This window comes from Carassius carassius, unplaced genomic scaffold, assembly GCF_963082965.1.
Source record: "Carassius carassius unplaced genomic scaffold, fCarCar2.1 SCAFFOLD_107, whole genome shotgun sequence".
Classification (NCBI taxonomy): domain Eukaryota; kingdom Metazoa; phylum Chordata; class Actinopteri; order Cypriniformes; family Cyprinidae; genus Carassius; species Carassius carassius.
Genome location: NW_026774996.1, coordinates 53,857 through 76,633, shown reverse-complemented (window position 1 = coordinate 76,633; position 22,777 = coordinate 53,857). Strand labels below are relative to the sequence as shown.

Sequence of the window (22,777 nt, the reverse complement as noted above, 5' to 3'; positions counted from 1 at the left end):
TATTACAAAAACAACAAAAAAAAAAAACAACAACAACATATTTTACTACAGGAGCACCAACACAGTGCTAAAGTGTATGACAGCTCGGTGAAATATGTATTTTCTTGTATAAATAAGAATAATAATAGACTTATTCCCTTAATAATATTTTTGGTTTTTATTAATTTATCGGAATAATCGAATACCATTTACATTGTGGGAGAAATGTGGCTACTTGCTCGAAAAGGTTTCAGTATTATAGTTGAATGGAATATTAATTTTACAAATTAATATTATGTTGGAATGATATGGCTTTTTTCTTTGTTTATTGGGAACGATCAAAACAAAAACAAAAAGTTGCAACAATATTCGGTATTCATAAATCATTTTTAAATCTAATATTGTTCAGTCTTAACAGTATCATACCATTAGTTTATTTCTTTATTTAGTATAATTTTTATAATTTTTTAATAATTAAAAAATAGTATAAACAAACGTACATAAATTATTCACAAAAGCTAACTCTAAAAAGTTAACAAATGTAGACCGCTTGTCCAAGCAGAAGAAGTCCAAACTTCAAGACCCAGAGTGCATTGCGTGGCTGTCGCTGGACTGTGACGTCACGCTCAGGAACGTTCAGGAACTTGTTTACAGTTTGTTGCATCATTGGTGAAGACGCATCTGAAAGGTGAAATTAGATAACAAACCAACTGGTGAGTTTTACTATAATGTTTTACAAAACGAAAAATGTAAATGTCGTTCTACATGATTATTCGCTGGACTCATATTTAGGCAAACACTGATAGCAGTGAAGATCCTCTGCTCGTTCTTGAGTTTGTAACGTTTGTTGCATAAAATCGTCCTCTTGTCCTGTTTAGCAGCTGAATTCACTCTGCTTCACGCGAATGTGAAAATATCTTTGTTTTACTGTTCTTCAGGAATGATAATTAGCTCTAGTTTCTGTCTGTTTTTCATGTCCTCCTGCCTGGACTCAGTACTGGTCAGAGATGCTGGTCACACGCCTGTCATGCCTTCGGTCAGTCCCTGTGCTGGGCCTGCGGTCAGCCCTGATGAAGTCCGGTCCAGCTCAGATCAGACCACAGCAGGTTACCAACCTCTCTTGTTCTGCTGTCAGCCAGATAAGATCCTCACTGGAGCACTGTGTTCTGATCATGTGTTGTGTTGTGTTTCATGTTGTTTTTGATCAGGGTTATTCCACCAAGACAAGACTGGGATTTCGCCGCAGCAAGACGGTCAAAGATCAAGCGTTTCAGCCTGCTACAGACACGGCAATTAAAAGTGAATTCTATTAACATGTCCTTTTGTAAAGACAGTTTTGTCCACATTTATGTATTTTGTATTTATGTATGTAAAATTATTAAGTTTTTAGCGCTGTTCGTGTGTGTCTCGGTGAAACCATGTGTCTAATCAAGAGTTGTTAGGCTTGTTTGAGATAGACAGGTTCTGCATGCTGGTTAGAAATGCTGTGCTAAAATACTCTACAGCATTTACCAGCAAAATAAAATCATGTCAGCTCATGCTCATTGGATTAGAACGATCAAACACACACTTTTAAAAAAACACACAAAATTTAGTTTCTACGATATTTAGTAATGGCTTATAAGTGGTGACTCAGTTTGTGCATATATGACAGGATTTTTCAGAAAAATGAATACAAGACATAGTCAGCCAGATTATGAACACTATTAACAGCAATTATTATATGATGCAGTCACACTTGTACAATATTTGTTAGTTCTGTTTGTTGATTCAGGGTCAGCAGCATCTCTTCTCAGGTGTTCTGAAACAAATAGAGACATCGTTAGCATAGCTGCTGTTCCAACAAAGTATAAATTAATTTGTTTTGTTGATCAGATGCAACTGAACTACACTCACAATTTTAGAGATACATTATTCGAATGCTTGGTGAAAGAGATGCGTTTTTAATCTAGATTTAAACAGAGAGAGTGTGTCTGAACCCCGAACATTATCAGGAAGGCTATTCCAGAGTTTGGGAGCCAAATGTGAAAAAGCTCTACCTCCTTTAGTGGACTTTGCTATCCTAGGAACTACCAAAAGTCCAGCGTTTTGTGACCTTAGGGTGCGTGATGGGTTGTAGCGTGGTAGAAGGCTAGTTAGGTACGCAGGAGCTAAACCATTTAGGGCCTTATAGGTAAGTAATGATAATTTGTAACTGATACAGAACTTAATAGGTAGCCAGTGCAGAGACTGTAAAATTGGAGTAATATGATCATATTTTCTTGACCTGGTAAGGACTCTAGCTGCTGTATTTTGGACGACCTGTAGCTTGTTTATTGAAGAAGCAGGACAACCACCTAGAAGTCCATTACAATAGTCCAGTCTAGAGGTCCTGAATGCATGAACTAGCTTTTCTGCATCAACACACGTTCAGACTTGCACCTGTTCCTTGTGTCTTTAGATTGTGGACAGAAACTCTTAAGCCGGGCTCACACTACAGGAGTTTTAAAATCATAACTGATTTTGAAATCTGGTTGCAGCACACACATGAGGAGAATCTTTGCAGATTACCTTCCCTGAAACCTTAAACATGCACACACTACAAGATTTGAACATCATGACGCATCACACACTACAAGATATCATTAAGATTATCTTCCCAGAGGGAGCTTCACGTGATCTTACACAGCAGATCGTCACTGATATTAATGTTTACATATGTTAGCTAGCGTGCTAGCAGCTTTCTGCTCTCACCCGGTGCACTCAAAGCAGACCATTTCACTCCATCGCTTCTCTTTCTCCATACGGTTGTGATGCTTTTTCAACACATTATACAGACAGTAGTGTTACTACAAAATGTCAAGAAACAGTTTCCTATGTCTCCACTATCCAACGGAGCCATACATCAGCTGTTGTGTGGTTTTGGGCATCGGCTGTGAAAGTACTGACATGATCATATATCCATCATCATCCCGATTTAAATCCTAAATATCAAACATGTTTGATATTAATCAGGGCTGCCCTGATTTGTGTGCGAGCAGACCGAGGTGCTCAACAAGATGTTTGATCAGATTCTCGGGAAGATGAAATCGGGCTAAAAATCCTGTAGTGTGAGCCAGGCTTAAGTCTTAACACTGGACTAAGATTAAAGTAATCTTGTGCTAAATGCTTTAGACACGGTTCTCAGCTGTATCTGCTGCTTGTGATCGGATCACCTGAGATGAATGACAATGCCAAGTCTGAGCATTATGTAACAAATGCATGTTTGAACCTCTAAAGCTTCAAACTCAAAATATGTAAAGGATATTTATATTTATGTCCCCTGGGTGCCTCTGTGTTTGTGATTGTCTTCTCTGCAGTCGACAGCATGGGCCGGATCGTCCTCGCTGGAGGCGCAGCCGTCGGACTCGGAGCTCTGTGTTATTACGGCTTAGGGATGTCCAATGAGATGGGAGCCATCGAGAAAGCAGTGTAAGAATCACCTTTACATTCAAACACTCTAAATCAGATTCACCTGATTATTAAAATGATCTTGTCTGTGAACCAGCGGCTCTCCTCTGATCTGCGGCTGGTTCTGTAATCTTGGTGATGACTGGTGTAATCCTATAGTCTCTGATTCACTACGAAGCAGTTCAATTCGATCTCTGCAGAAGAAAGTTGATACTTCTCATGTTAACATTTGAGTTTTATAATCATGTCATTGCTGGCCAGATGGGTGTCCTAAGCAGAATAGTGTTGTTGTGCTCCCTTCTCCTCCATCAAACACAAAAATCTAAAACCTACTATAAGGGCTCAAAATAGAATTTTAATAAAGTAAATAAATAAATTGTAATTAAATTGTATTATTATAGATTACAATTGTAGCTCTATACAATTACCTATGGCTATGATTTAGTACAGTTGTCTGATTGATTTTATAGTCAAGCATTCAGAAGTCACACAAAATAAAATGTTAACTACAATGAAACCATGGTTAATTTTGGGAAGGGTTGTGATGTCCACATGGTTTTGTTGAAGACATTAAAGAGGCTTTAGCATTCCTTTCAAAAAAGGGTGGAAAAAAATTAAGTGGATATTTGATTAAATGTTTAGTCAATATCATGCCACTGTTGCCCTTTGCAGGCTTTAGTAATAATGCAAATTGTTTATTTTGTATTACATTTTAACAGTGTTATTCCATAAAACCATATGATTTTATTAATTAACCAATCATTATTGCATCACTGTTTTTATATAATACATTTTAAGTCATGAAAAGTAGAATATTAATTCAAATGCATTGTTGTTGGTGGTGAAATTATTACAGACATTAAAACACGTTACTATTGTCCACAGTCAAAACATATTCACAGGATTATGAACGTAGCCACCTGAAAGTGATGCACAGGCTTCATCTTGGACTTTTTAATCTTTTTTTTCTCTGCGCCGGACATAGCTGATGTTTTTTTCCCAGATATAGCTTAGTTATACATTAATTATGTTGATAATTTGTATTCAGCCGCAAAGGATTTGAGAGCGAGAGCCGATGTGGGATTGACGCGTCACGTGTGTTTACTGCAAACTGCGTTCATCATAAAATACATTTTTTTAATACATTTTTAGATTTTAATATTATATGTATGTTTATATTAAAGGTCACGTTTTTCATGCATTTTTGAAGCTTTGATTGTGTTTACAGTGTGCAATATAACGTGTTCATGTTTCGTGTGTAAAAAAACACAGTATTTTTCACACAATTCACCAATCTGTATACCGCTGTTTTCACTGTGATAAAAACGGGCTGATGACTTTCTCGTTCTATAAAGTCCCTCCTTCAGAAATACGTGACGAGTTCTGATTGGGCCAGCGGTTCCTGTGTTGTGATTCGACACCAGCTGAGCGTGCGCTGCCCTCCTGGAAACTCGATTGGACTAGTTTTGAGAAGCAAGTGGGCAGAATTTGTTTTGAAACCTTGGCAATCCTGATCTGAGCGCACGTGCTGGAGATGTACTTATAATCACAGGAGCGTTTTTACTGACGAGAAGCGCATGAAAATCGCATTACATTTTCTTGCACAGCCCTAACATCTAGTTAACAAAGCTAAACAGCATTGCCCTTTCTGTAATAAGTTACAGAAACTGTTAAACGCACCAACTTAAATAATAAAACACTTACTGGTTGTGGTCCATAAACAACGCCTTTTCCAGACAAAGAGGGAACTGCTCCATCTTTCAGGAATAATCTTTGTGTGAATCCGGCATTAAACTGATTGAGATTGAGGAAGCTGTCCTCAGCAAAATGTGCTGCACATAGTTTTACATGTGGATTATAATTTCCGGGAACCGAGTTAAACATAAATTGTAACCATTAATCTCCAAGTACAGCGTCCCTGGGAAGCCCAAACAGAGATGATTGGAGATGATTGGAAATAACAGTGTTTCGACGACATGGAGACAAACACAAACGCAGCTCTTCCTCTTCTCCGTCGGAGCGCAACAAGGCCACGCCCCCTTTTTTGTGAATTCATGTGGGCGGAGGTTAGTCAAAAAACTGTTTTAGTGACGTCATTACTGCAGGAACTAGAGGGATGTAGTCCAAACGGGTCGTTCGATGTAAAATAAAATATCTCGCTTGGCATTGAACTTTGAGCTTTAGAATTTTACAGATATTATTTATACTCTAACAACAACATTACACACTAACTAAAGTTTAAAACATGGGATCACGAAGAACGGGACCTTTAATATATTTTTTGAGCAACTGGGACAGTGCCCCCCCGGGAGTTGGTGCCCTATGTAAACAGCATACACTGCGTATAGGGAGCGGCGCTAGTGTTCATGAGATCCGTTACGATCAGCTCAGCTGAGCTGGATTTAATGTGTCTGATAGTCAACATATATACACGCTTACATTGCAGATATTCTGTACGAGCTCCTCATGTGAAGTCTTGATGCTGACTGAAGCTGTGTGTTTGCAGGATCTGGCCGCAGTATGTGAAGGACAGGATTCACTCCACATACCTGTATTTTGCGGGCAGCGTGGGTCTGACGGGGCTCTCGGCCGTCGCGGTCAGCAGGACACCGGCGCTCATGGGACTCATGATGAGGGGATCCTGGCTGGTACACAAATGATCATAGAGCTTTTTATTCATCACCCTTTAAATACACTCTTCATAACAAATCTTAGTGGTAGAACATATTGTGAGGCATCTACATAGTGATTATAGTTATGATTGAGCTTACAGTTTAATATTCACATTGAAATTTAATGCTGTGATAACCCTATCAACCACAGGCTATCGGTGCTACGTTTGCTGCTATGATCGGCGCTGGGATGCTGGTGAGATCGATCTCGTATGAACACAGTCCGATGCCGAAACACCTGGCCTGGGCTCTACACGCAGGTAAAGTGCTGCTTTAACTGACCTCTAGAGGGCACTGCAGGCTGTTTTTGGTTCTGCTGGGTATGTTTTCCTTTGGTTGAGCACTGCAGAACATTCCCAAAGACAGATACAGCTCTAACATGAAGTTATGACTTCTGTGTGGACAAACAAGCAGAGCTCTCGTGTTCCCTGTGTGCAGGTGTGATGGGTGCCGTCATTGCTCCGTTAACTCTGCTGGGCGGCCCACTGATGGTTCGAGCAGCTTGGTACACAGCCGGCATTGTGGGTGGTCTGTCGACGGTGGCCATGTGTGCCCCGAGTGAGAAGTTCCTGAGCATGGGCGGCCCGCTGGCCGTGGGCTTCGGCGTGGTGTTCGCCTCGTCTCTGGGTGAGATGCATTTACAGTCCGCCGCAGATTGTGTGGCTGTTTAATCTCACAGACTTTACAGGAGTGTGTTCTGTTCTCTCCGCTCTAAAGGCTCCATGTTTCTGCCCCCCACCTCGGCTTTCGGGGCCGGCCTGTACTCGGTGGCGGTTTATGGAGGTCTGGTCCTGTTCAGCATGTTTCTGCTGTATGACACACAGAAAGTCATCAAGCGTGCCGAGACGCACCCTCTTTACGGAGTTCAGAAATATGACCCCATTAATGCGTAAGTGTTCTCTGTGGGCAAGCTAAGAGTCACTTGTGCATTTGTAATATGTGTTTCTTTTGAGTCTTTCTATCATTTAAACGACACACAGTATGACTCCACGTGCTGCCGTCTGTTAACATCGCTGTGCTCCTGCTCTTCCAGGTGTATGGGCATTTACATGGACACCCTCAACATCTTCATTCGTTTGGTGATGATTCTAGCCAACGGCGGCGGAAACAGAAGAAAGTAGCCATAAGGAGACAAGAAGACATGACACTGACTGGAGGAGAAAGATTTAACTGAATAAAGTTTACTAATTGATTTTGCATTTATTTGTTTAAAAGCAGAAAACCCCTTTGGATTGCTTTCATTTTATTTTAAACATGTCCAACAGTATAAGGTAATTGGTATAGTTTATGTGTCCTATTAAATGAGGGTTAATGCAGAGCGTCTTCCACAACTGGTGTAATTATAAGAAACATTTTTGTATATTTATTTTAGGTAAGAGATCGCAACAGACTTATTGCACTGAAAACACTTGTCAATGTGATCATCTAGGGTTCATGGTTCAATAAACTTTAGTGCTATCTCAGTTTATATCTTTAACATTTATTGCTTTAGAACAATCACATTTTTTTCTGACATTTTAACAACATTGGGACTGTAAAATCTGAAGAGACTAAACTAGAGCAGATGGTGTTGAATCCTCAAGACAGAAATTCCTTGTGTGTTCTGTTATCTTGCCATTTCATTGTTTTCTTTGAATGTTGAGTTGAATTCAGTGTTGTGTGATGATTTTACACAGATTTTAGAGCCTTTGATTTTTTTCCATGAAGTCTGTTTTCTGCTGTTTTGAGAGTATCTGGCAATCGGCAGACATTCATGTTTTATCTGTGCTCTGACCAGCGGCAGATGACAGTGAGATTAGTGAATAATCCTTGTCTCCATCTGTATTCTGATGCTGATTAATACTCCAGAGAGGAGGAACATCAGCACTGCTGCAGATGCGACTTTTACAACCCTAACGTTAGGACATAATTTGGATTGAATTCAGGTCACTTTGACTGCCAAAGCACTTAAACTGCATTATTGAGAAGTGATTGTCAGTATCCACAGGAGCAGAGGACGGTGTGGTCATGTGGTTGCTGTGACAGCTGTGAACCATCAGAGGGAGCATCAATCACATGCTAGGGGGGGGGGGGTCTAGGGGACCATCTGCCAAATATCTTGAGATAGGCTTGTTTTTAGTCTGTTTCTAACTGCATCTGGGAGTTTTGGACCCTGGCATGTGCATGTTTCTCTTAATATATACTTAAAGGTTTCTTCTGTAGCGTGATTTTAATTTATTGTTACCTAAAATAGGTAACAATATATTTCTCTTACAAAAATTATACAAAAAAATACAAAAAACAAACCCATTGAATTGGGGCTTCTATATTTTTGACATAACATGACATAACATTAAGATGACACACTTCAGCTTTAAGAAATAGTCCTGTGATCAAAGCTTAATGGAATCATGTTTTCACCTTATTCCTCCCATCTGTGATGGTCACAAATACAACAATCTCATCCTGAACCTTAACAACTGAAACGAGTGAACTTGACTTATTTTCTTATATTGTGTCAGGATTGAACCCTTGTAATGTCATCTACTCTCACCTCTCTGTCCAGTGTTTGGATGAGTCCCGTTCCCTGATTTGGGCTCGTCGCTGAAGTACTCTTTGGAGCCCTTGTCAAAGGTCATGCCGTAGGTCACCGGCTCGCCTTCGGGGTCAGAGCCGTTCAGTGTGTAAACATGAGACCCTGCAGAAGAAAACCAAATTACACGATCTCAGGTGAACTTTGTGTGTTTATTATCATAAAGACATTATTTACTAAAAGTATCTTAGTAGCAAATATTATCATATTGGTTAAATACAGTACAAGCAGGGTCATATCCACCATAAACAGATATTGACACATCCCAGAAATTCATCTGACAATAAAAAGTGCTAACAATTCTCTGCCACTCATTTAAGATTAAAATTAGTTTCTAAAATTAAAAAATTACATTTCAATTACATTTAGGCAGGTTGAGGGCTTAGCCTGGCTTACCTCTGCGCTCAGACACATGTTGGATTTGTTCGTGCTGGACGCATGAGGAATCTGAGGTCAGCGAAACGTCCAGCCTCCAGTGCAGCTTCCTCAGAGGAAAAAAACAAGTGAATATCTTTTATTTCCCATAATTTCTAATATAATTACATCCAAAGCGCATCAAAATTGCACTGAGAACCCATGCATACTGCATACTTCATCCAGCAAGCAGTCTTGATTGCATTGTTTCAAATTTCAGCAGCTTGCGACAGTAATTCAGTGAGTTTTCTATGTCATATTTTGGAACAGAATGCTTCCTGAAGTTCTTGTCATTTCGGCCTTGTGTTTGAGAGATGCATTATGTTTTGATGTTTGTGATGTTTTATTAACAAATATAAGGAGGAGTATGCGCAGATAATTAACCTGGCCAATTCACCATCAGTAATCATCTAACCAACCACCACATCTATAAAATAATCATAGCCGCCTTACCTTCATTCTCTAGTCTTTCAGCATCCCTACACCACTCCAACTCTTCAGCGTTCAGCGTTCAGGCCGATGCAGAGCTCGGAGCTCTCTCCCTGAGCAACACGCCAAATAGCATACTACTCTTTTAGCTTTATTATCTGCGAGGAGAACTTGAGAAATCAGGGTTCATCAAATGTTGCCCTGGAGGGCTAATGCACTGCAGAGTTTAGATCCAACCCTGATACCTGTTACCTGTGATTTTATAATGATCCTCAAGACAAAGAGTAGGTGTGTTTGATTAGGGTTAGAGCTAAATTCTGCAGGAAAGTAAATCTCATGGGCCAGATTTAAGAATCTCTGCATTATACAGTATGTTCAGGAAACGTCTTCATCAGTTGTCATTTCATTTGCAGTCGACACCCAGCACTAAGTTCACCATCGACAGTCACAGTGGAGTCCTGCGCATCAGACACGGAGAATCGCTGGACTACGAGCTTTTCTTAGGACTAGTTTTGTCACTGTGGCTGCAAAGGTGAACAACAGACTCAACCATGTGAAATCTCCTCTGTCCTGTGAAATGGACAAACTTGTTTGCGTTGAACTATCGTAAAGGCATTAATCTTGTAACAGTAAAGTCCACATGAAGTCCAAAGATGAGAAAAATGTCCTCATGATTCAGACAGCAAGTACCAGATCCTCAGAGCTGGTCTGTTTCAGGATGGCGCAGGTAAATAAGATGGAATATACCAGGTTATGACCTCCACAGCCATCATAACCATCAATGTCCTTGATACCCAGGATTCTCCTCCAGTGTTTGTTGGTACTCCATATTTTGGATTTGTGTATGCAAATTGATCCAGAATGCAGCAGCGAGGGTTGTCTTCAATGAGCCAAAAACAGCTCACGTTACTCCTCTTCTCATCAGGTTACACTGGCTACCAGTAGCTGCTCGCATCAGATTCAAGGTACTGATGCTTGCCTACAAGACGACCACTGGCACGGCACCAACTTACCTAAACTCACTGGTTAAATCTTATGTGCCCTCCAGAAGTTTGCGCTCTGCAAGTGATCGACGCTTTGTAGTACCATCCCAAAGAAGTTCAAAATCACTCTCACGCTCCTTCTCCTGGACTGTGCCCAGCTGCTGGAATGACCTCCCAATCTCAATCCGAACAGCTGAGTCTTTACTCATTTTCAAGAAACATCTAAAGACTCATCTTTTTCACCTGTACTTAACCAACTAACACTAGCACTTTTCCTTTTCTTGTCTTTTCATTTTATATATAAAAAAAAACAAAACAAAAAAAGACTTGTCATGGCACTTGTATACTGTTGTTGTTCTCTTGTTGACCTGACTGCTTCTATTCTATTGTTCTCATTTGTAAGTCGCTTTGGATAAAAGCGTCTGCTAAATGATTAAATGTAAATGTAAAATGTAAATGTATGAAGTCTCTTTACCAGTAAGTGTGAAATTATTTAATATCTAATTCAATTTTAAAAATTAATAAAAAATTACAGCATAAGTAAAACCTACATTGTGATTCTATTCAATAATTTTTCAAGAAATCTACAGAGATTTTTATTTAGAGGTGCCACATAAAAGGTGGAGGTGCTCTCTTCTGTTCACAAAGGCAGCGACGGCTTCTTCAGCATTAACAGCACGAGCGGCTGTATCAGCTTGACATCATTTCCTGTACAGCTGAGGAATTAGTTATATTAGATAAAAGTCAAGGTTGTCTATATTTATGATACAAATATCACTAAAGCTTGAGTAAGTATTTCTAAATAGCATCACACATGGCCTAATAAGACTTTTTTATTGTAAATCAAGGCTGCAGAGGTTGGACCTGACAGGTTTTCTGACTACAGTGTGACCACAGTCACTATTCGTGCGGTGGAACTCAACAACCACCCGCACACTTTCTACGGTGAGAACGGCCAGCAGAACCACTTCGAGCTGACCGTGTACGAGCATCCACCAGAAGGAGAGATACTCTGTGGCCTGAAGATCACGGTCAACGAGTCGGACCAGGTGCTCAGTGAACACTAACACATTAAACTGCTGCTTTCATCGGACATATACACCCAGGGTTAGCAATCAGAGTCAGAGAGGTGTATTACATTTAGATAAGATGAATGACATTAAGCTATAAATACTAAAAGTGAAAGAATTTAACTGCAGGTCAACAAAAGAACAACGCAGTAGTGCTGTATTGTTTTCAGTCCTTCACATTTCACACAAACCACAAAGACGACAATGTGCAAATGTGCTGTTGGTAGGACCCTCTCGAGTTCTCCGTGTGGTTCCTCAGACGGTTCTCAATGAAGCCCAACTCACCATCACTGTGGAAAACTTGTCGGCCATCGACTATGAAAAATTAAAGTTCTTAACTTTCAAGGTCTGATCCTGATCACACTGACAGTAGGTTATCTTTTATCTGATTTATTATTCTGAGGAGTGTGTGTGCGGTTTCTCAGCTGTTAGCGGTGGAGATCGACACTCCCGAGCGCTTCAGTGTCACTGCGGACATCGTCATCAATTTTTTGGACACAAATGACAACATTCCAAAGTTCTCCTCTGAGTTTTACATCGCCAGGATCCCTGAGAATTCCCCAGGAGGCTCCAACATTGTCTCAGTGACTGTGAGCAGCTTGAAATGATGCTTAACAGAAAATAATGAGCTATCTGAAACAGGTAATCTTGCAGCTCCAGGTCTAATGTTGGACATCTGGTGCATTTAGGTTTGTTCTGTGTCTGTGTTTGAGCACTGATGTGTATCTGGTGTTTTTCCAGGCGACTGACCGGGATTCAGGGCTTTGGGGAGAAGTGAAATATTCCATCTATGGCTCTGGCACTGATCTGTGAGTACAGACCTCAGTATTGAACATTACGGGCTTTAAATCAGTGATTCTGGCTATTATGCAGCGCCATATTCAGAGGTCTAATAACGGAGATACAATTTTGTTTAGATATCTGTTTAGATTAAGTTTTAATTAATAATGGGTATCACTCTGCAAATAACAGCTTGATATTTCTGCAAGTAAAATATATCTTAATTTAGCTCAAACAGAAAGGGACCAAAATCAATGTCTTCAAACATTTTCACAATCTGCCATTTTGCACTGCTTTAGTTCCAGAACTAAATGAACAGTACTAAAGTTAAAAAAAAATGTGAAAGTGACATACATATGGTGACCCAAACTTGGAATTCATGCTCTGCATTTAACCCATCCAAAGTGCACACACACACACACACACACACACATACAGCCAGAGCAGTGGACAGCCATTTATGCTGCGGCACCCAGGGAACCGTTGTGGTTTGGTGTCTTGCTCAAGGGCACCTCAGTTGTGGTATTGAAGGTGGAGAGAGCACTGTACATTTACTCCCCCATCTACAATTCCTTGTGGGCCCAAGACTCAAACTGGCAACCTTTGGATTACGAGTCCAAATCTCTTACCATTAGGCCACAACTTCCCCCTGGAATGATTTTCTGGGATGAGCTATTTTCCAGTATCATTTAAAGGGTTGCATTTGCACTGACAGCGTGTACTAGGAAGGAATGTAAGTTGGCCGACAGCAACAACATTTGTGCATGGCATTCAACATCGAAAACAAAGAAGAACAACCTCAACAACAGGAGGACTGAGGACGCTGTGATCGCAGCTATGTTTTTGTTGTGTCCCGTGGGTTTCACAATAATGTAAATGGAATGTCGACATATAGATAAAGTGATTTAAAGAACAGAAAGGAGGACTAAGACTCTCAAATGACAACTGGCAGTGCTATATTTGCTTCAAGTGCCTTCACTTCAGAGTCCTTCCATCTATCACTGTTCATCATACTTGCGTAATAAGTTGACAATGTTTACATTATGTTTACACAGTGTTTTCAATCATGGTGGGTGAGGGCACTTGCGAACTACTGACATCATGGGTAGTACCAGTTGTGCTGGTTAGACCCTGTAGGAGCTAATTTGGTTTTCGAAAAAGGCAATATGACACTAAAATTGTACTCATCTGCTTGAGTTTAGGGTTAGAGGTAAACTTCAGCAAAAGTGGCACAGATGACCTCACACTCGTCCCTATCTGGATGCTTTGCTTGTTTTTGTAAGGCCGGTAAAGGACTAAAGGACAAGCACAAAACAGCTTAAAGACAGACTCCAGTGAGGGAGCTGGCTAATCTTGTAATGGGATTGGAGAAGTAAAAACAGTGTCTCCACACCCACGGGTGAGTCAGGGCCCAATTAGCGAGCGATTTAACAGCTCAAGGTAGAACACATGCTGATAATATGAAACCTGTAAATTTATGCCTTGATTCTTCCCAATGCAGGAGGCAAATTATAATGGTGTGAAAAATAGCAGCTTTCTGGTGAATGATAAGTGACTGTTAATTTTCATGAGTAAAGAGTCACACTGACAAGAATAAAGCAGACTTGATGACAAGTTCTTAAAATCAGGCACACAACCACATGCTTATTTTGATTTTAAAATGGCCATTAAACAGAGCGACTCTAATCCATCCTTAAGATCCACTCAAGTTTAATAAATTCAGTTCAAGTTTATTTGTATAATGCTTTTTACAATACAAATCATTGCAAAGCATACAGCATACTTTTACAGAAAATTAAGTTTCTACAATATTTAGTAGTAGCTTATCAGTGTCAGTTTATGTGCATGACAGACGTTCAAAATGAAAAATTAAGACGTACTCAACCAGACGATGAACACTATTAACAGCAATTATTATATGATGCAATCACACTTGTAGCAATATTTGGTAGTTCTGTATGTTGTTACAGGGTTAGCATCATCTGAGGTCCTCTGAGGGGTCAGCATACATCTCTTCTCAGGTGTTCTGGATCCAGATGGGGGTTGTGTAAATCCCGTGGTAAAACAGAGAAACAAATAGAGGCATAATTAGTGTAGCTGCTGTACCAACCAAGTAAAATTAATTAGTTTAACCCAAGCTAAAGAATAATAACGCGCATTTGATCAGATACAACTGCAGTCACTAGATTAATCTAGATTTAAACAGAGAGAGAGTGTGTCTGAACCCCGAACATTATCAGGAAGGCTATTCCAGAGTTTGGGACTCAAATCTGGATTTCCTTTGTTTGTCGGAATCATGGCTGACAGCCTCATCACCTGACACAGCATACTTAGTACCAGGGTATAATATCTTTAGAAAAGATCGAAATACTGGCAGAGGAGGTGGATTACTGATGTATGTTAAAGATTGTATAAACTGCAATGAAATTGAACTAAATTGTATGGATATTGAATGTATGGCAGTAAGAATGATTTTATCTACCAACATGTCATTCACGGTTATTTATATATAGAACCCCGTCATCAAATAGTAGTGAAGTCAAAATATAATTTCTATGTGAAAGCTGAAGACACTGAGGGCAAATACAGCCTCAAAGAGGTTTTTGTCACGGTGCTGGATCAAAATGACCACCCACCAGAGTTCAACCAGAACTTCCTGGAGAAGACCATGATCATTGGAGCTGCAGTGAAAATAGAGGTTTGTGTTCTCCAACAAAACTGTTATTTTGTGGACAGCCATCTGTCTTACTGTAGGTCCAAGTAGATTAGAATAATATTCAAAAGCCAAATCTGGCATTGAGCCTGATGGCATGAACTCCCATGATCCCACAATCAGCTTAAAGTTCTGCATCTGTGTTGGCAGTTTAACTGAACAATATTTTCACTGATGGTGCGATTGTGAATATAATGATCTTATTTTAACATGATTCTGGTTTGTTTTCAGGCTGTGGATGAGGATGCAGAGGAACCCAATAACCTAATTGAATATTCCATCATGAAAGCAGATCCAGACAACATCTTCGACATTAACACATCCACAGGAGAGATTAAGCTCAACCCGTACATCAAGTCTATGGAGATTGTGCAGAACATCACCAAAAATAAAGACTGCCAGTGGTCAGTGGTTGTCCAGGCTCGTGATCGAGGCTCTCCATCCTTCAGTACAACAGCGGTCGTGAAAATCGACATCACGGAGGCGGTGAGACATTTATACATCAGGATTATTGTGTGCGCTGTTGGATCAAAGCATCTTTTAATCTGCTTTTTTTTTTTGTTTGTTTGAGGAGAATACCATGTTACTATCATGGTAAATGTCCAAAAACACAAGTACTTTGAGTTATGATGTGAATTCCTTGGTATAAAAATAGAACTACCATGGAAGTACCAAAGTATTTCATATTTTATCCAAAGTATTTTTTTCTACTATGTAGTAATGATTAAATAGTATATCACTGTGGTTTATGGGAAGTTGTGGCCTAGTGGTTAGAGCGTTTGACTCCTAACTCTAAAGTTCTGGTTTCGAGTCTTGGGTCGGCAATACCCCAACTGAGGTGCCCTTGAGCAAGGCACTGAACCCCCAACATCTCCCCGGACGCCGCAGCATAAAATGGGTGCCCACTGCTCTGGGTATGTGTGTGCACTTTGGATGGGTTAAATGCAGATCACAAATTCTGAGTATGGGTCACCATACTTGGCTATATGTAACCTTTATGTGAAGAAAATGAAAGTTCATCATGTGCTTATTTACACTTGTGTGTGTTTTCAGAATCGTCTCAAAGGACCCATGGCTACTTTTCTAATGCAGATCCGAAACAATCCCATGAAAGCTCTTGGCCTAGCTGTCAGCATCATTACGTGATGGTTTTGGTGACAGTTATGATCTCCACCATCATCTACTTTCGCAACACAAAGTCCAACAGGATCATGCCAGCACGCCGCATCAGTCGCAGGAGCCCCAAAGAGTCGTGCTGCTGGACCTTCAGGGGACAGTTCAGATGGAGCGACCAGAGCTTTGGAAGGTTCTTCACTGATGATGAGACAAGCGACAACCACAGCAGCATCAGAGTCAAGCCGTCAGCCCCCAGCGCTCCGGTGCTCCCACCTCCGCCTCCGGTTCACTCCCGGCCGAGCGAGCGGCTGCGGTCAGTCCCCACAGTGTCCAGGTCCCTGGCCTCCAGAAACAGCAGCCGCAGTTCCAGTTGGAGGACCAGCAAAAGCACAGATGGTTTTCAAAGATCTTTTGGGATTGAAGGACATCGAGCTGGAGGCAGCCCACTCAACCCAGCACAGATTCAGCAACATAAGGAGCTTAAAATATGAACTTGTTGTGATGTTGGGTACCAGAATCAACGTAATACAGACTCAAATTAGAAATTTGATCGCATATCTGTTGCCACTGCCAGACAAAAAAAAAACAATGACAGCTGTGGTTAAAATGAGTGGACTGTACATCTCAGGACTATGTCTTTTGTATAAAAAAAAATGTCTGTGTGCATGCGTGTAAAACAACAAACTTATGATTTATATGTACTAATCATTTTTAATTGTAATGAATCGTGCCTTGAACAATAATGTAGCTGTAAAAATAGTTGCCTGCTAAAAATGTAAACGTATATACATCATCATGACTAGATAGACACGGTTAGTTCGCTTTACTATTCATGGATTTCAGTAACGTGACTTTTAAGTTGTGGCCGCCATCTTTAGGACCTGGCGTAGCCTCACCTCAGTGACTGAACACCAAAATAACACTCCACCAACAATGGAAAACAATTAAAAACAAAATAGATACTTTAGGATTAGATCCTTTTTTTTTTTCAAGCGAACTGCTGACTCCACTAAAGTCTAGTTAAAACACCATTTTGTTGTTTGCTGATAGGTTATTTACATCTACCTTATACACAAACCATCTCTGTACACTCAAGTGCAAAGTTTATTTATATAGCTCATTTCGTACACAATGGTAAATCAAAGTGCTTTAAATAAAAGAAAGTAAAATAATCATGAAGAAAAATAAAACAAGCATTTTTAAAAGCAATTTTAAAACTTTTAAAATTATTAAAACATTTACTTAAAATGAATTAAAGAACAGTTAGGAAATGATAAAAAAAAAAAAAAAAACTCAATCAGTGCAATCAGTTCGGACATTGCACAGTGCTCATTCAATAAATGCACAGCTAAACAGATGAGTTTTAAGTCTAGATTTAAATGTGACTAGTGTTTTAGCACATCTGATCTCTTCTGGAAGCTGATTCCAACTGCGGGCAGCATAGTAACTAAAGGAGGACTCCCCTTGTTTTGTGTGAACCCTTGGTATTTCTAACTGACTCGATTCTAGTGATCTGAGTGTTATATTCATAACACTATACAGTGAACATATCTGCAATATATTTCGGTCCTAGGTCATTTAGTGACTTATATACACGAGTAAAAGTACTTTAAAATCAATCCTAAATGTAACTGGAAGCCAGTGTAAGGACCTGAGGACTGGTGTGATATGCACAGATTTTCTGGTTCTAGTCAGAATCCTGGCAGCAGCGTTCTGAATGAGCTGCAGCTGTGTAATGGTCTTTTTGGGAAGGCCGGTGAGGAGCCCATTACAATAAGTAAGTAAGTAAGTAAGTAAAGTTTATTTATATAGCACATTTATCACAGCAAAGCTGACCAAAGCGCTGAACATAGTCAAAGATAAACATAAAATGAACAGAACAAAACAAAACAGATTATACAGTAAAACAAAGAGACTAAGAAGACATCGAAAGATATATCTTACCAAAGTTGTTGATGTTTCTAAGTGTGTTCCCCGAAGTGTCCCTTAGGAAGCTTCTTTCCGACGTTACAAGAGCGCTGTCCAAAGTCAGGGTGCTGAATTAGTTGGCATCGATTGCTCATGAATCGATTTTCCACTTTACGCGAAGGTGCAATACAGCGTTAAGAAAGACTACACGTTCTATGCAAATGAAACATTCCTCAAATTATTACAGTAACATTTATTTTAACATAGTTTAAGTTATCAGTAAAATATAGACTATAAATTAAATTATCAAATTCAATTCAATTCAATTCAAGTTTATTTGTATAGCGCTTTTTACAATACAAATCGTTACAAAGCAACTTTACAGAAAATTATGTTTCTACAATATTTAGTAGTAGCTAGTAGTTTGTGCACGTTTGACAGGATTTTAGAAAAATAAAAATAATAATAATAATAATACAAGACGTAGTCAGCTAGATGATGAACTATCAATATTATTAATAAATAGTAATTATAGGATGCAGTCACACATGTAGCAATAATTGTTAGTTCTGTTTGTTGATTCAAGGTTAGGATCATCTGGGGTCCTCTGAGGGTCAGCATCATCTCTTCTCAGGTGTTCTGGATCCAGACTGGAGCTTGTGTAAATCCTAGTTACCACGGGATGAAGATCCTAGCAGAAACAGAGAAACAAATAGAGACATCATTAGCATAGCTGCTGATCCAACAAAGTAAAATTAGTTTAACCCAAGCTAAAGAATAAAAATGCAGATGCAACTACACTCACAATTTAAGAGATACATTATTCGAATGCTTGGCGAAAGAGATGCGTTTTTAATCTAGATTTAAACAGAGAGAGTGTGCCTGAACCCCGAACATTATCAGGAAGGCTATTCCAGAGTTTGGGAGCCAAATGTGAAAAAGCTCTACCTCCTTTAGTGGACTTTGCTATCCTAGGAACTACCAAAAGTCCAGCGTTTTGTGACCTTAGGGTGCGTGATGGGTTGTAGCGTGGTAGAAGGCTAGTTAGGTACGCAGGAGCTAAACCATTTAGGGCCTTATAGGTAACTAATGATAATTTGTAACTGATACGGAACTTAATAGGTAGCCAGTGCAGAGACTGTAAAATAGGGGTAATATGATCATATTTTCTTGACCTGGTAAGGACTCTAGCTGCTGCATTTTGGACGACCTGTAGCTTGTTTATTGACGAAGCAGGACAACCACCTAGAAGTGCATTACAATAGTCCAGTCTAGAGGTCATGAAAGCATGAACTAGCTTTTCTGCATCAGAAACAGATAACATGTTTCGTAGCTTGGCAATGTTTCTAAGATGGAAGAATGCGGTTTTTGTAACATTGGAAATATGATTTTCCAAAGACAAATTGCTGTCCAATATAACACCCAGATTTCTGACTGTAGAGGAAGTAACAGTACATCCGTCTAGTTGCAGATTGTAATCTACAAGATTCTGTGTGGTGTTTTTTGGTCCAATAATTAATATCTCTGTCTTATCCGAATTTAATTGGAGAAAATTATTTGTCATCCAATCTTTTACATTTTTAACACACTCTGTTAGCTTAGATAATTGGGAAGTTTCATCTGGTCTCGTTGAAATATATAGCTGAGTATCATCAGCATAACAGTGGAAGCTAATTCCGTATTTTCTAATAATATTACCAAGGGGCAACATGTATATTGAAAATAGAAGGGGACCTAGGACGGATCCTTGTGGCACTCCATATTTTACTGATGATAAATGAGATGACACCCCATTTAAGTAAACAAAATGGTAGCGATCGGACAGGTAGGATCTAAACCATCTTAGAGCCTGCCCTTGAATACCTGTATAGTTTTGTAATCGATCTATGAGTATGTCATGATCTATGGTGTCGAACGCAGCACTAAGATCAAGTAAGACTAGAAATGAGATGCAGCCTTGATCTGACGCAAGGAGCAGGTCATTTGTAATTTTAACAAGTGCAGTTTCTGTGCTATGGTGGGGCCTAAAACCTGACTGAAATTCTTCATACAGATCATTTTTATGCAGGAAGGTGCTCAATTGAGCAGACACAACTTTTTCTAAAATTTTAGACATAAATTGAAGATTTGAAATAGGCCTATAATTTGCCAGTACACTAGGATCTAGTTTTGGTTTCTTAATAAGAGGCTTGATAACCGCCAGCTTGAATGGTTTTGGGACGTGACCTAAAGATAACGACGAGTTAATGATATTGAGAAGCGGTTCTTCGGCTACAGGTAACAGCTCTTTTAGTAATTTAGTGGGTACAGGATCTAATAAACATGTTGTTGGTTTAGATACAGTGATAAGTTTATTTAGCTCTTCCTGTCCTATATTTGTAAAGCACTGCAGTTTATCTTTGGGTGCGATGGATGAAACTGAAGTGTTAGACGCTGTAGAATCTACATTCGCTATTGTATTTCTAATGTTATCTATTTTATCAGTGAAGAAATTCATAAAGTCATTACTATTTAACGTTGGTGGAATATTTGAATCAGGTGGCGTCTGGTAATTTGTTAATTTAGCCACTGTGCTAAATAAAAACCTTGGATTGTTTTGGTTATTTTCAATGAGTTTGTGGATATGCTCTGCCCTAGCAGTTTTTAGAGCCTGTCTATACCTGGACATACTGTTTTTCCATGCAATTTTAAAAACTTCCAAGTTAGTTTTTCTCCATTTGCGTTCAAGACTACGAGTTACTTTCTTGAGAGAGTGAGTATTACTGTTATACCATGGCACAGTACGTTTTTCTCTAACCTTTTTCAATTTGATGGGGGCAACAGCTTCTAATGTATTAGAGAAAATAGTGCCCATGTTGTCAGTAATTTCGTCTAATTCATGTGTATTTTTGGGTACAAATAGCAGTTGAGATAGATCAAGCAGGTTATTTGCGAATCTGTCTTTGGTGGCTGGAACAATAGTCCTGCCCAGACGGTAACGCTGAGACATATAGTTAATATCAGTTATACGCAGCATGCACGATACAAGGAAATGGTCTGTAATATCATCACATTGGGGTACAATATCTATAGCAGTAAGATCGATTCCATGCGATATAATTAGATCTAGTGTATGATTAAAACGATGAGTGGGCCCGGTGACATTTTGCTTGACTCCAAAGGAGTTTATTAGGTCAGTAAACGCAAGTCCTAATGTATCATTTGCATTATCAACGTGAATATTAAAATCTCCCATGATTAGCGCCTTATCAACTGTAACTAGAAGGTCTGAGAGGAAATCTGCAAATTCTTTTAGGAATTCTGTATACGGCCCTGGTGGTCTATACACAGTAGCCAGAGCAAGAGATACATTAGACTTCTTTTGCATGTCTGACAGTGTAACATTTAGCAGAAGTATTTCAAAAGAGTTAAACCTGTATCCTGTTTTCTGGGTAACATTGAGAATATCACTATATATTGTTGCAACACCTCCTCCACGACCAGTCTGACGGGGCTCATGCTTATAACAGTAGTTTGGTGGAGTAGACTCATTTAGACCAAAATAATCATTTGGTTTTAGCCAGGTTTCAGTCAAGCAGAGTACATCAAAACTATTTTCTGTGATCATTTCATTTACAATAACTGCTTTGGGTGTGAGTGATCTAATATTTATGAGCCCAAACTTTAAAAATTGTTTTTGTTCATTTACTTTACATTTTTCTGGTTTAATTACGATAAGATTTTTTCTAGATCCTACATTATATTTTGACCTCACTATTCGGGGAACAGACACAGTCTTAATAGTTTTTACAGCACAAGTACTTTTATCATTTAAGCGGGTGGAACAAAACTCATCATAATAGTTATTAGAGAATTGTCTTACTAGTCACATGGAGCGAAGTGTCCTGGAGATGTTGTCAGAGAGCAGCTCCGCTCCGATTCTGCTGGGGTGTAATCCATCAGCGCGAAACAGCCTAGGACGCTCCCAGAAAAGATTCCAGTTATTAACAAATAGCAGTTTCTGTTCTTTACACCATGACAACAACCATTAATTTAAAGCAAAAAGTCTACTGAACCTTTCGTGTCCTCGTCGATACGTGGGCAGTGGTCCTGACACGACGATCGTCGCCGCGGGCGTCGTGCTGCAAACCGTCTCGATCAGGCTGCTGAAGTCCCTCTTCAGCGTCTCCGTCTGCCGCAGCGTGGTGTCGTTAACCCCGGCGTGAAGCACGACCGCTCTGGGGCTCTCGTCGACCTTCAGGATCGCGGGTATCTGCGCAGATACATCGAGAACACGAGCACCAAGCAAACAATGAGTGTGCACTTTACCTTCGGCTAACGTAGCACTTACGTGTCGGACGATGGAGTCTCCGATGATCACAGCGTCGCGTCCTGTCTCGCGGAGGGGAGCGAAGCGGTTCCGGATGGAGATGTCGAAGGCAGGAGGGGGAGAAGTCGTCGCCCGGGACCCGGCTCGCGTCCTCCGCTGTGGATGCACCCAGGGTCCGTGGTGTCCCGGCGTCGCAGTGAAGGACATCTGGGAAGATCGCGTCCTGGGTGCACCGGGCCTGTGCAGAGAAACACACGGAGTAGACGTGGTGGGACTGTTAGCAGATCGCTGTATACTTACCCCGGACTTGTGAGCGTCAGCCCGGGATGATTCCAGCGCGGTTCTCCGCTCTCTCAGCTGGGCCTGCCTCACCTCCAGGTCGCGAATCTGCTTTCCCACGGCC

The 22,777-nt window shown here is 40.1% G+C and overlaps 1 protein-coding gene and 1 pseudogene across 4 annotated transcripts; both read left to right on the top strand.

Moving 5' to 3' along the window:
• Positions 1–548: 548 nt before the first annotated feature.
• Positions 549–7,548, top strand: LOC132134038 (growth hormone-inducible transmembrane protein-like). Of its 4 annotated transcripts, none has more exons than XM_059546908.1 (9): positions 549–692; positions 975–1,085; positions 1,188–1,278; positions 3,318–3,429; positions 5,915–6,056; positions 6,232–6,340; positions 6,519–6,707; positions 6,798–6,969; positions 7,114–7,548. In XM_059546908.1, exons 2-9 carry the CDS (start codon positions 987–989, stop codon positions 7,199–7,201), a joined length of 1,002 nt encoding a protein of 333 aa, XP_059402891.1. In that variant the 5' UTR covers positions 549–692; positions 975–986; the 3' UTR covers positions 7,202–7,548. The 4 variants fall into 4 exon arrangements, with proteins under 4 accessions (XP_059402891.1, XP_059402895.1, XP_059402892.1 ...); XM_059546912.1 differs by having other exon boundaries at positions 645–692; positions 985–1,085; XM_059546909.1 differs by having other exon boundaries at positions 653–694; positions 982–1,085.
• Positions 7,549–10,213: 2,665 nt separating this feature from the next.
• Positions 10,214–16,680, top strand: LOC132134039 (cadherin-related family member 1-like; annotated as a pseudogene).
• The last annotated feature ends 6,097 nt before the right edge of the window (positions 16,681–22,777 follow it).